Source organism: Melospiza melodia, chromosome 5, assembly GCF_035770615.1.
Source record: "Melospiza melodia melodia isolate bMelMel2 chromosome 5, bMelMel2.pri, whole genome shotgun sequence".
Classification (NCBI taxonomy): Eukaryota; Metazoa; Chordata; class Aves; order Passeriformes; family Passerellidae; genus Melospiza; species Melospiza melodia.
Genome location: NC_086198.1, coordinates 32,789,479 through 32,803,691, shown reverse-complemented (window position 1 = coordinate 32,803,691; position 14,213 = coordinate 32,789,479). Strand labels below are relative to the sequence as shown.

Sequence of the window (14,213 nt, the reverse complement as noted above, 5' to 3'; positions counted from 1 at the left end):
GCTTTGGCATGGGCCATCAAATTCTGCCTTGCTTCATACAAACTGTTTTTCACTTGTGGGTTCTTTTCATATCTTCAACAAACAGGTCAATGACTTGTGGGTTGATAAATTCCCTTGTAGTTCATATGAAATAACTTTCATCTGTATGCAGTCTAATAGGGCTGTTCCATGGGATCTTCTCCCTGACAAAAAAAAAAAAAAAGGGGGGGGGGGGGGAAAGGATTAAACTGTATTTTGCAAGAAGTTGTGCTGAAAAGCAGAGAAGAAAAACAGATTGTTCCAACTTTCTCCCAGAGTGAAGGCATTTTTTACAGCCAGCAGGGCTGGGCCTGTGTGCTCACACACAAGAAAAATGAAATACTTTGTTGCCTTCTGGAAAAGCCAGAATTGTGCAATCCTGCTCTTTATTGCATCTGTCGATGCTTATAATTCCTGTCAGCCCTTTGTTTCCGGAAACAGCGGAGTCCCAGGTCATCAGACAACTTTTCTGATGGGATTATTTTGATACTTGTGTCTTTTGAGGTATGTAAAGACCTTTCCCCTTTTCTCCTAGGACTGTGTAACATCAAATTAGCTGCATATTCTTTATTGTTTTATGGTTTAAGTATAGCTCTGTGTGATTTTGTACAGGGGAGGGCAGGAACTGGATTTACAGCTTCTCTCTTCAACAAGTTTCTAGCCAGTTGAAACGCTGCCAGCTTCAGGAAAACAGCTCCAGGTTTGTCCTTTATGAGGAAAAAAAAAAATATGGAGGCACTCTGTGCCTGTGGGGTTTTTGGGTGATCTTCCTGCTGAAATTCTTCTGTTCTGTAGTAGAGGTCATTCCAGCATTACAATAACTTCTTTTTGTTGAATTTTCTTTGGTCAAAAGCGAAACTGCAGATAAATGTGGTGTTTGGGCTAATTTAGTGTTTTCCAGGCTGGAAGACTGAGGTGGTTTTGCCGTGGCTGTGACGGTGTGTTGTTCTTCTGACAACTGACTCCTCTAAATTCAGAGCAAAATCCATAGATAAATCTGGGAAATGGAAAAATACCAGGAACTTTTATGTTGCTGCCAGTCCTAATTGGCTTAGGAAACAGGAGTCAGTGAGGGGAAATGTGCTTCTTGCTGTTTCTGGCATGTTCATGGTAGGTCAGAAGAGTTATAGGAAGTATAGTCTCTTAATCATCTGAGGGAGTGCTTATGAGTTGGGAATGCTGTGGTGACATTTCTTGGACACTTGGGAAAAAAGTCCTTTATAGTTTTAGCCTTTTATGGCATAAAAGCCTTTCCAGACCAGTCTGAAACTTTCTCCTTGTCTCTGTATTGAAACTTACACCACGAAAGTTTCCTGACCCTGCTGAATCAGCAGGAAGTCTGGCCTGATTTCTGCTTGCTGAGATTTCCACAGTTCTGCCCTTCTCTACTAAGGTCAGATTTTACACCTAGTTATCAAAACTGTCGATGTGGTGCTCGGATTTGCCTGTGGGTTCAGGTGTAAATGTTGTGTGTGAGTATAATTCCCGTGGTTTTTTGGGCTCAGAAAGCCCAAGAAGGGTGCAGTAGGTGGGTGTCTGTCCCCTCCAGCCCTGTTTGCTGGCTTTCCCTGGTGTTAAATGCCTCACTGTGTCTTGTCAGCTGCCACACAAGCCTGGGCACAGTGCTGCTGTACCTGCCCTGTCCCGGGATGGCACAGGGGTGACCTGAATTTGTCCTGCCAAGTCACTGAGGAGCAGCTGGGTGACAGCTGAGTGATTTGGACCATAAAGCCCAGGCTGCTGACAGCCCTTTTCTTATTCCGAGCCACCCAGGCACTCCGAGCACAGGAGTGGGAGCCAGTAGGTGGCAGTTTGTGACCACACATGGGAACACAAGGTTCGTTTTGGGGGGATTTTTTGTTTGGTGCTAATTAGTTGCTCGTTTGTTGCTGGGTTTCTTTCCTTTTTCTTTATTTTTAGTTTTTAGTCGTACATTTAATTTTGATAGTGCAAGAGTTGTCGAGGTGCTTGTAAGTTATTGGTAATAATGGTAGTGAGAACTTCCAGGAGTTGGGAAAGGCCTGATGGAGTGTGCAACAACCTGTAGCGAGGTTCTGCAGTGAGTTATTACTGCACAGCAACTGCGTGCCTCATGCTCAAACAGAAAAGAGACAGGCCCTTCTCCAAGGCAGGTGTGCTCCAGAGATATCCCACTGTATTCCACTGGATGTCAGTGTCACAGGGAGGAGAGGATGTGTGTTCCCTGAAGTTATAGCACCCAGTGCCAAGGGCAGCTCCACTCCATCAGCAGAGAGATCTTCCAAAGGAGGAGGAGAGGGCCCAATTCCCTCTGTTTATTTCCCTCTTTGATCCTTGTTTACTCAGGAGAAAGAGCTCTTCCTCTTTTCTTCTCATGTGACCTGAATAAACTGGTGAGGAATATTCACCTTGGCTGCTGAGAAGTACTCCTGACAAGATGAACTTTTGTTTTGTCCCTTTCCAAGTTCTCATTTTCATTCTGCATCATGGTCTGCCCCTAGTCCTCTTTCAGAGCCTGTCTGGCTTCTCCCTCTCTCTTACTTCTCAGTTTCTCTTCCATTTTCCTTTCCCTCCTGCTGTCTGTTGTTCTTCCCTCTCACCATCCTCCTGATTACTTTTCCTATTCCCTTTGCTACTCCCTCCACCTTGTGTTTGTTTTTTCTCTGGACCCTTTCTCCCTCTGCTGCAATGGAAAAAATATTTTTTGTAGCTATTTTGATAGCAAGGAGTTGAACAATGCCTTCACCAGGCCCCACATTTTACTGTGGAGGCTGAATCCACTCTCCTTGTCTGGTTTGACGCCATTCATACAGAGAAAATTTCATGTGCACACTGCAGGCTGAGGAGAGTCAGCCTTTCCAGTTCCCTTCATTGAACAAAGAAAGTAATTTTGAACAATTAAAGATAATATAAGCTGCATTTTGCTGATATGTAGCAGGACCAGAGTGACCTTCTTGTTCTTTTGTAATTTTTTTCCCCTTTAAATTTCTGTAGTTGTGAAGGTGTTGGAGATTCCACAGTGTGTGGCAATAAAAACATACTTCCATTATCTCAGTTTACAGCTTTCAGGGGCACCCAGCTGTGAGCAATGCAGCCTTACAGGTACATCCATGACCATTTCTCTCTTTTCCCTTCCAAGATAGATATGTCTGTGTGTCCCAAACTACTCAAGCAGCTTCCTTCCTACTCAGAGAAGGAGCTGTCTGGTTCTCTTCACCTTTGATTGTCCTGGAAGCCCTCCCTCAGGGCAGTTGCTGCTGAGGTTTAGAAAAAAAGGGATTTTTATTACTGTAGGCACTGAGGGGTGGTGAGGGCAGCTGGGTGTCTCTGCTCTGTCCCTGAGAGGAGCTCCTGGAGGTGGGAAGAGCAGGATTTCAGAGCACAGGGAGCATCCCTTTCTGTCTCTGTGTATGGCCTCACAAGGGAGCACTGTTCAACAGCTTCAAAGTGCTGCAGGCCTGGCACAGCCGTGGCTGTGGCCACATGTAATATAGCCTGTAGCTCTTTAAAGAGGATTAGCCTCAGATCAGGGCCAGCATTCATTGCTGGGTTTCCTGCAAAGCAGAATATGCTAATGAAATGGAAATGTCTACAGCAAACATTGCATAATATGGGCAACCTCAGAAGTGAGCCCAGTGTCTTGATATCACTGCTGGGAGCCAAACTTTCATATTCTGGTCGTCGTTTCGAGAAAAACTGAAGTTTATGGTATCACCACAAGCTCTCTGTAATAAATCAAGATCTGCTGTGCAGTTTTACAAGCAAAGTTAAAAAGATGGCAGCAAGCACTTGAAGGTAACTTTTCAGATATTGTTGTGCTTTGATTGATGCTGTAGTTCTCCAACAGAGACAAAACCCAGCACAGCTTAAAATGTCTTCATTTGGGTTTTCTGCAGCAGAGATGGGCTTTGTTTGATCCTGTGTTCTCTTCCCATCTGCCCATCATTGTTTTAAACACTGTTTTTGGGTTTACAGGAGTTTCAACAGTTTCAGTTTCAGATGTTGTGAAGGGCTTCATTTACAGATGTCACGGACATCTCTCAGAAAAATCATTTCAGTGGGATGAAATTTGAGGCTTCACAGGAAATTTCTGCCCCTGATCCAAAGCTGCCTCTGTGCCCGCCCTTGGAAGTGTTCACACCTGCTGAGGTGATTCCCTGCTGGCACAAGGAATTCCTGTGAGCTCCGTGTGTGTCTGTGGGGTTTGGTGCCACCAGCACCAAATCTAAACCACACAGTGATGGACATTAAATACCCCGATGGGCCCTTCTGCCTTTGTGCACTTGAAGTGCCTCATCCCAGCCTGCTGGGGCATAAAAGTGCAAAGAAAGCCTTTGGGAAGAGGCTCCTCCTGGCTGCGCTTCCCAAACGTGCACTTTCATTCCTCAGATGCTTTTTTCATCCGCGTGCCTCCATATCTCAGGATTTTCTTGTTCTGGGGTTTGCTGGGCTTTGTCATTTTATTTTATTTTGCTGTTTGGAAGGTTTGGGGTTTTTTTCTGTAGACGTGGAGGGTGGTGATACATATTCATGAAAGAGAAGTCTTTCCAGCCCCTGCCTGCTCTGACAAAGACTTAGCTGTTTCACACAGCAAGCTGACTGGAATTGTGTGGGGCCTGCCTGACCAGATTAGAGCAAACAGGCAGCTTATTCCTCCAGTCATCAGGCCTCCCCTTCCTAACAATTTCCCCAATTGTCATTTTGACAAGGCTGTCATTAGGTGATGGCTTCTTTTGGCCATTTTCAGATAAAGATAATTTCCTTAACTTCCATTTTATTTGACAACAAGTAGTTTGGGAGAGAAAGGAAGTGCTTCAGTAGTTTATGGATTAAGGGTTTGTCACTTCAAAGGCATCTTTGATCTAAAAATATGTGCTGTACCAAATTCATTATGCCTTTTTTTCTCTTTCTTTTTTTTAGAACTTTTTAATTTATTGATCTGCCCCTCAATTATTCCTTTTTTTTTTTTTTTCTACATCCCCCAGTATTACTTGGGACAGCAATGATGAGGGGGAAAAGCACCCAAGTGGCCTCTCTGAAAAGTCATGACCAGGGTAAAACAACAGGTGCTTTTGTTCCATGTTCTGCTTTTAGCCAGAGGTCCTGCCTGCTCCTGCCATGGCAGCTCCATTCAAATCTGGGAGACAGAGAGTGAGCCTCACATTTTGGGTCACTCCTTTGCTACAACTGGCCTGAAACCATGGCTCTGCTGCAGGCTGGAGATGGAGTTTTGACTCCCTGGTGCCCCTCTGGCCACTTCCCTGTGTGCTGAGCAGTTGCTGTGTGGCTTTGGCTCTGTTCTGTGGCTGTGCTGCACCAAGGAATCCCAAACCTTGTTCTGACAAACAAAACTGGAAAGGTTTTTCTCCCCAGGATGTTTTTTTGTAGCTGAAATGCTCTTCCACAAAGCTCTGAGCTCTGGAGCAGGCAGGTGCAGTGGCCATCAAGTGTGCGGCTCCCCAGAGCCCATCCGCCCAAGGAGGGGATGGGAATCCCCTTTGGAGAGGATTTGGGAACCCTTCTGGGTCCCTTCCAGCTCTCTGCAGGGAAAGGGAGCCGTGGTGGGGGTGTGAATATGGATCAGGAGAGGGGCTTTTCCTGCCTTAGCTCTGTCAGGCACTGGGCTTCACTTTCACCCCTCCTTTGCTTTTTAGGACCCACAAATCTCCATCCTTGGCTGCAGCAGTGGAAATCCATGATGGTAGCCCATTGTCCCAGCCCCACACAGCCTCAGGTGGGGCTGGGATTTGCCCTGTGTTAATATGAATATATTAATATCTCTTCTACCTAATTACCTCAGCTTTTCCTGCAGTGTTACCTCTGCACTAGAGCAGCCAGCCAGCAAAGCACCTCCTTGTTGCTGGAGGCTGCTCCTGATCCCATTTCCAAACAGAAGCACTTCTGCTTCAGCTCTGCCTGGGGAAACTGTGCAGGGGCAGGCTTTTTTTTCTTTTTTTCTTTTTTTTTTCTTCTCTCCCCTTTTGCCTGCTAATTGGCTGAGACCACCAGAATTTGGAGGACACAGATGTCACTGATAGTTTGCCTAGGGAGCACATTCATGCCCATCTGTTGCAGTCTAGAAGGCTGTTCATATATCCACAAGGCCTTCATTTAATTCTTGTCAGAAAGTAATGTAAATCCAGTTTACCTCAGAGGTCACAGCCAAGATTTATGCCAATGAGCCCCCTGCAATTTACACACACTGTAGTTGTATAGGATGAAAAGAAACCCTTTCATGTTGGTGCATATTAACAAGAAAGCTTGCCTTAGGAGAGGCTTTTTGATTAAGATTCTTCCTTATTTTAATACAGCCAGTTGGGATAGCCAGCTTTACCAAAAGAAAACATCTAATCTTTAAGCCAGAGAAGTAAACTAGCTAACTAAATGAATAAAGCCCCCAGCAAATCTATTTATTTTTTTAAAACCATCTTTCTGCAAAGAAAGGTAAATGCTCTAGGAAAACACAAGCATGTCTGCACTGAAATGTTCGGGGAAACTGAATTTGCCTTCTGTGGAGATGATATCAATTCAATTACTGAAACTTTTGCTAAGTTATTTAGAGAATGAGTTTTTTTATTTTTATTTTTATTTTCCTGTTTTAGTTTTTAATCCCTCAAGCAGCCAAATCCAAACATGAAGCTGAGCCTGTTATTTTGGTCAGGAGTGGCAGGAAGGGCTCCAGAAGGCTCGTGCACGGGAGGGAGAGCAGCCAAGGGTGCTGTGTGGTGTGCATGCTCCCCCTTACCTGCTGCAGGTGAAAACACCAGCCCAAATGTTCCACTGCTCTCCCAAGGACAACCTCCTGCAGTTTTTTCAGTCTCCCTACAGAAAGCAGAGGGAGATGAAATGCCAGAATACAGAGTGAAGGTGAGACTGTAACTCCAACAGATCTGTGTCGTGATTTCACCCCTTGCCTTTACTTAGCAAAGGACTCTAAAGAGCTTCCCTGAAAATGAGTGTGGCTTCATAATCTCAGAGTGCAAAGGCCACAGCACACCAATTTAGGCTGGAGGGAAAAGCTGGCAGTGCAAGTGGTGCAGGTACTGAATTGAAAATGAGCTGTTGGAAAAGAAATGCTCCAAAGCACTTTGGTTATTAAAATTGCTCGTAGGGGCAGGCAGAGGAGAGCAGGGCACAAAGATGGATCAGGATGTGCCAACCTGATTGCAAAAGGGTTTCAGAGTTGGGCACCTCATTTTCTTCGGGCTCAGTGTATCTTGAGAGTGTTTCTTTCATTTATCCTCCTCCCTTTTCTTCCTCCCTCTTCTCTAGTTTGCCGGGCCCACATGTTTTACCTTTGCAATGTTTTAGGCATGAAGACCAGTGTGGTTTGCACAGTATCATAATGACCAGAGTGGTTTGGGATTAGGAGGCAGGAGAGCAAGGCAGTGCCATGAAAGCAGGGCTCCCATTCCAAGTTCCAGCGTAACACTTAAAATAATTAAAATGTTTATTTGAAAGTCAAAACAGCCTCAGCCATAAATAACTATCCATTCCTCGATTGATTGTGTGGAGTCCCGACCGAGAGCTCTGGGAATAAGGTTTATTTGCTCCCTGTTGGGATTAATCCATAAATGTAGTCTCCACATGGAACTCATCAGGTCTTTGCTTCCTCTTCATTAGTCTCCCTGGAGCTAGAAGGTACCCTGAATAAGATGAAAATTAGGATAATATATTTTCAGAGAGAAAAGGCCTGGTGATCTCTAATTTGTGTTTCAGGACCATAATGCTGCGGAAAATTTCCCAAATGGTGTTGTCTGAGAAACCAGCGCTTGTTATCCTTGCTGCATTTGAAGTTTGAGTGCAGCAATTACATCTTCTTTTTCTTAAGGCCTCCAGAGCTAATTGCAGTCTTAAACCGGCTAGATTGACTCCCAGGCTTCCTTCCACCCATGGCAGAACTTAAAATTCCTTTCTCTTGACAGATCTTTTGGTCTTCTAGCCCAAGGGCTCTGAAATGTCACAGTATGGCCCATTTCTTATTAAAGAGATCATTTCTCTGTGTCTCACCCAATCTTTCCTTCCATCCCTCTTGTTCTGAACCCCAGCCCCAATTAGAGGGAACCACAGAAATGTATTTTCTCGTCCCCTGAGACCTTTGTAATAATTTTTTCATCATATTTGATGCAAGGAATTATTTTAATCCAGACTCCAGTCAGAAATGGCACTGATTATTTTTTTTTTCTTACCCTTTCTGTTTTAGTGTCCTAACAATTATATCAAGCATTTAAAAGCTGGTTTTGCCTGAAACGGGAGTAAAGCAGCTCTCTTGTCACCAAGGAGTGCTTAAATCCTCAATCCGATGCAAAATTGTTTTTTATTATGTGTTTTCAAAGAGCATTTTTAAGTACGTGCTTAGAAAACATTTTTGCCCGGGCAGTTTTGCAGCATGTCAGGCTGCAATTTTCACCACTTCAAAACCATCTCCTTAAAGTGCCACTTGTTAGGATTTAAGGGAACTCTGAGAAAGCTGATTAGCAACCATTGAGAGGCTTCTAAAGGCCTCCAGAAGTTTTTGCTGTTCTGCTCTTGGGCTTTAGGTTCAGGTCCCGTGTTTCCCCAGGAAAGCTGCGTGCCTGGTAATTCCCCCCTCCCAGCTGTCACTCAACGCCACAGCTGTCACAAAGCACAACTTGCAAAGTGGCATCTGTGTGAAGGGTGCTGATGTGCTTTAGGGTTCCGTGGTGCATCTTAAGCTGATTTTATGATGCGAGTCATTGTCCCCAGTGATGGGTCTCAAAAGGCTCTCTACCTCCTGAGCACTAACGTACAGTTTATTGCACTTCTCTCTGTGCTCCCAGCACTTCAGTGCTGCTGCTGTAAATCATTATTTTATTACTCTGTGTCCTTGCTGTTTATTCAATTCCTTGGAAAAATGTACTTGAAGAGAAATCCCTGGCTTGCTGACATGTGTAGATCAGTGTTAGGGACCCGGCAGTTTCCTGGTGAGTTAAATCCTCCAAATTCAAGGAAGCCAAGTGCTGTACTTCCACACTAATTTGAGCTTCCCTGCTAAGCCCTGGCAGCTCTTTGTGAGAATGGCAGCCTGTGTGGCTCACGGGGCCACGGGGCCCTCCTGCCTGCAGTAAAGACCCGAGGAAGGCTGGGCTTTAAGGCCTGGGCTGTAGCACAGAGAAGTGGAGCACATCCACGAGCTCCCTTGGATGTTCCTGGAGCCATGGTATTTTTTGTAAAGGGAAATAACCCGGTGTTTGCTTGCTTTAGTGCACCTTCACAGCAAATGGTGCTTATGAGCATTTATTTACAGGCTGTGAGGTGGCAGCTGAGCACAGGCTTTCTCCAGTGTGCTTCTGCACACTCCTGAAGCAGTTTCCAGGCTCCCAGGACTGCTGTCCATAGCAGATCCAAAGCAGGTGTGTGTGTGTGTGCTTGGGAGTCACTGGAGTAGGCTCCCTGGAAAGTGAGATTTTTGCAAAATCAATTACACAAAGGAATGGAGTCCGGGCCAGATGGCAGGGAGGCTTCATCCCAACCTGGGAGGTACTCCTGGGACAGCTGCACACTCCTTCCCACAGGGCTGGGTAATCAGATAAATCAATTAGCAGATGTCAGTGCAGCAGAGCAAGCCACGCTGGCATAGGTGTGTTAGTGTGACCACACTTTTCCCTGATGGATACCCAGCAACAGGATCAGACCTGGCAGGTTGGAGCAGAGGACTCTGCTTTCTGGCTGTTGTTCCTGGGCTCAGAGATGTGTCCCTGACAGATCCTTAGGGAGAGAGCACCTTTGTGAACTGGGATGTGGACTTGCACCATTGTTGTGCCCTTTTTTAAGATTCATCTTTGCCAGGGACAGGTAATTCAGCCCCATCTCCTGGGCGGGCTGTGGACCATGCTGGGTTCCATTCCTGGTGCATCCACAGGGATGTGCTCCCAGCATCCAGCCGTGCTCAGCTGGCTCCAACCCTGCTGAGAGTGGCTCTTACTTGGGGCTAAAAGTCCAAGGCTTTTAGGTTTTCCTTCTGCCTCTATCCACGGCTCTGCCTCTGGCTGATCTCTTATTTGCTCCCCAGCTTCTCCTGGGTGCTCGTGCTCCTTCCCTTGGTCTCCCTTTCACAGCTGCTTTTTAAAATCCTTCTTTCTGTGACATTTGCATCTGCAGAGGCAGTCAGAGCCCCAGTGAGGAGCTCCTGCCTCCAGGCTCTTTGCTCTGAATCCCATGGTTTGCCCTGCTCCACCCGCCCTCCATGGCAGACTCTCTGATCCTCTCTGCTTTCGCATGAGTGCCTCTCTTTTGCCCTCTGCTTTTCAGTCTGGCAGCTTGCTCCTGCTCAGTGCCCTTGAGAGCACGGCCTATCTGCCACCAGCTCCAGCATCCAGCCATCCCAGAGCCACAGCAGAAAGGGGAAAAAAACTGCCTGGAAACGTTTTAGCTGCTGAAACGTGAGTGGTTTCCAGCCAGCAGAGCAAATTGTGCCTGTGTGTGTGTTGTCCTTTGCACTCCCCCTTTCACTGCCATAATGTTTTCCCAATTTTAGATGTATTTTCACTGGGGCTGCTCCAGACTATTGCTTCAAGCTGCAGGAACAGTTTTCTAAGTCGATGGGGGAAAAATCCCCAAACCCTAAGTCTTTATCTTGTGCTTAATTTTTGAAAGCTGCCTGAGCATTCTGGCAGGTACTGAGGCAGATACCTGTCATGGGAATGGTGGGGATTTCCTGCATCACCGCTGGCAACGTCCTAAGCACCTGGAGGAGAGCATTCACCCACGGGGTGGCATCCCGCGGTGAAAGAGAAGGTCTCTATGGTCTGGGGAGTGCACACAGCACACTCCTTTCTGCCACTCCATCCCAGTTAGCCCGAGCCTCCCTGGTGCAGAGGGCTTTGGCACAACCCCGCCAGTCACTTCCCTGCTCGGGATGTCATTGTTTCACTGACGAGCCCGTCATGGCTCCGCTGACGAGCCCGTCGTCTCTCCCTGGCCCTCAGAGATGCTCCCCTCACACTGTCCCCGGGAGCCTGCAATGATCTCACACACTCCTCTAATAAAGTCCTCTGAGCCTGCCACGTATTTTCCTCGATTTCCCCCTATTATCTCCCCCTGCTTGAACCTTTCGGATATTTGATGTTGCTTTAGTTAATCATTTTCCCCCTCCTTTGTCTGCCAGGTGCCTCGGCCTCGAAGGGATCCTTTCCACGGGGATCTCCTGGGTAATTGATCACCGCGGGGCCGGGCCGCTCATGAGCGGGCAGAGCGCCGTGGCCGCGCTGCTGCAGCAGTGCCAGCGGGCCCTGGACACCGAGCTGCTGCCCCGGGCACCGGGAGAGGAGGAGCAGCGGGAATACCGGCGGTGCCAAGGTGAGCTCTCCCCGGGGGAGGCGGCAGCGCCCCGCCGGCGCTCAGCCCTGCCCTATTTTTCCTCTCCGTGAGTGTCAAGAGATGCCTGGATTTCGGGGCCGTGAATGGGATGCAGGCAGGGAAAGAAGTGCACTTTGTTGCAGTGAATTGCTGTCAGTTCTAATTTTAGGCTTCAGTAAACATGAGGCTGTAAGGAACAGTTTAGTTTGGGAAGAACAATGACCAAAAGTTTGCTGATGCACATAAATTTCAGTTATTAAAAAAAAAAAAAAAAAAAAAGAGAGGGAGAGACAGAAAGGAAAAAAAAAAAGGATGCAACTTCTGAATAAGGGCACATATTTCCTCTCCTTTCATAGGAATTGGGGGAGGGCCCTCTGTGTTTGTCAGTTTCTCCTCATATATTAAAGAGCTCATTGCCCGAGTCTTTATCTTGTAAAATGTGTGTGACCTCTATAAGTGGTGTCCAAGGGAAAAAAAAAAAAAAAAAAAAAAAAAAAAACCAAAAAAAAAACCCCTTTGCAATATGCCTCTTGAAAGGAAAATCCATGGTGGCTAAAGGCTGGAATAAATAACCAGGAAAGGAAGCAGCGTTTAGCGAGGGCTAAATAAATAATAGAAGGACTCCTCATTTGTTTCAATGCTGGCGTTACCTGCTGAAAACCAGCAGCAATTTTGGTAAGGCCGCGAGGGGAGGATTTATCCTTTCTGCACTCCAGCGGCATTAAGGTTTCCCTTTGCGTGCCGCATCTGCGGCGCTGCCCGTTCCCCAGTTCGGTGTTAATAATGTTTCGTTTTCGCCGTGCTTGAGTGGCTCGGCCCAAACGTTAATGTGATCCTTAAAGCCCTTTGTTTGTCCCGGGGCGCGGAGCCGTTGAGAAGATGTTTTTCCGACCATCCTTGTTCTTGCTGGGAGGTCAGCTGCCTTTTCCTGAAGCACCTAAGTCTGTTTGCGCTGGAGGGTGGCGTGGAGGTTTCTGTTATGGATACTGGAAGATTTTTCTCTCCTCTTCTTTTGTTCCCAACAAAGGGCACTTTGTTTCCTCGTCGCAAATTCTTTTAAGTTTTATTGTGGCTCCGTAGAATAGGCTCTTGAACCCCTAATCAGGTAACGCTTTTTTTTCCCCCCTCCTCCTCCTCCCTCCTTTTCTCCTATTAAATACCACAAAGTATGAGAAATAATCAGTTTAGTTCCAGATAAGGTGAATCAGTGCCCTTATAATCACTCGATTGGACACGGTCCTTCAGGTAAACTGCTTCAGGAAATGGGCCATCAGAGCCTCGAGTGCTGCTCGGGCTTTTCCAGGACCGTGTTCCCATCAGCTGGAAGGAAAATACCCAGCAGCGGGGTGGTGACAGCGACATTAATAACTGCTGGGGCTCAGCGGCTCTCGGCTTCGGGGGACCCTCCCTGTGCTGGGGCCCAGGGGCTTTCCTGGCCCCCCTCTCCTCCTGGGGCTGCCTTTGTTCCCGTCCCCCCCGGCTTTCCCAGACCTGCGGCAGGAAGGACTGAAGGCCAAATCCATAAAAATGGTGGGGAGACGAGGAGCACATCTTGGTCTCACTTTAGAGGGCAGAACGGGTGTTGGGTGGGCCTGGATCTTTTCTTTATTTCTTCTTTAGGCTAGAAATCATTGCAGTCCACTTCTGTGACCATTCAGCCTTGGTTAATGAATGAGTTTAAATTGCCAGCAGTGAGAACAGCTCTCTGTTATGAGGGCAAACTCTTGTCCTTGGAGCTGGATCTTCCTTGGGAAAAGACTCAGGCAATTCAGTCCCTTCTACATGGGAGAGAAGTCCTTCTGTCCAACAATTTGTTCCTTGTGGTGAGGTGAATATCCCCGTGCTGAGATGGATATTTCTGCTCCTGTACTGATTTTCCAGTGTGAGGGTGGGAGCAGGGCCTCTTCTCCCCATCAGCCCTGGCACTTGGCCACCTTGCCTCAGCGTTCAGGGCTGAGCCCCTTAGGCACCACTTCAGGAGGATAAGGAAATTGGGCTTTACTTTAAGCCAGGATGTGTAACAGGAAGATTTCCAAACCCCACATTTCCTTGGGATGGCAACAAGTGAGAAAGCATGGGCTGGAAAAAGCAGGAAGATAGTAAACTTGACTTTTTGGGGGTGGGCCATAAATGTCCAACTTGCTGTTTCTTCCCAGGAAAGCCATACCTGTGAATGTGCTGCAGCCCAAGCCTGTAATATCCTTTTGACGAAGTTCATTTTCTACAGTCCCTGCATAAAGGATTGATTAAAAAATCTGTAGCAATGCATTTATTGTGTTGCCTCGCTAAAGCAGCGATGCTCTCTGAGCAGGGTTTTTTTGGGGGATTAATGGCCAGAAGGGGCCAGATCTGCAGCTGATGATCACCATTAACCCCATCTGGTCAATAATCTTTGTTAATCCACTTTTATTGGCCAGAAAGGCTGCCCAGCCGAGTGGTTAGCACAGCACAGCACATCCACATCACTCCTGCTGCAAAGAAAATGACATGGGAAAGGAAAATGGGCTGTGGCTGAAAGGGAAGGACAGATCCAAGCCCAAATCTCTGGCTCTGTGCTCCTGGCAGTTGCTTCCTTAGTTGGATCAGGTTGGAGATCCACCCAAAGTTGATGGAGTGGCTTAGGACCAGTATGGAGAGGGAGCAGGGAGGGACAAACTGCCCAAGAGCTTGTGCTTAATATTCATTATAAGCCTTTAGATTTCTGTCTGGTTGTCATCTCCGGTCCAGGTTTATCTCCCAGTTTGGAAGTGGCTTTCCAGGATGGCTCTGCCACTGTCACCTGAGCAAGGGGGACAGATCTTCTGTGCCATTGACCCCATTGTTCTCTGCTCACACACGGGAACAGGTTCTCTCCTGCCTCCTTCGGAGCAGCTCTTCACGCCCAGGCAGCCACCAGC

General features: G+C 47.1%; 1 protein-coding gene across 4 annotated transcripts in view; it reads left to right on the top strand.

The window, feature by feature from the left end:
- Window positions 1-451: 451 nt before the first annotated feature.
- Window positions 452-14,213, top strand: part of ALPK1 (alpha kinase 1) — a 31,332-nt gene continuing 17,570 nt past the window's right edge. For 3 of the 4 annotated variants that reach the window (XM_063156886.1, XM_063156883.1, XM_063156885.1), the window contains exons 1-2: window positions 452-522; window positions 11,126-11,316. In XM_063156886.1, the coding sequence (XP_063012956.1) occupies window positions 11,199-11,316 (118 nt within the window). In that variant the 5' untranslated portion in view covers window positions 452-522; window positions 11,126-11,198. Of the gene's footprint in view, window positions 523-598; window positions 719-11,125; window positions 11,317-14,213 lie in introns of those variants that run through there. The other variant, XM_063156884.1, reaches the window with a different exon arrangement.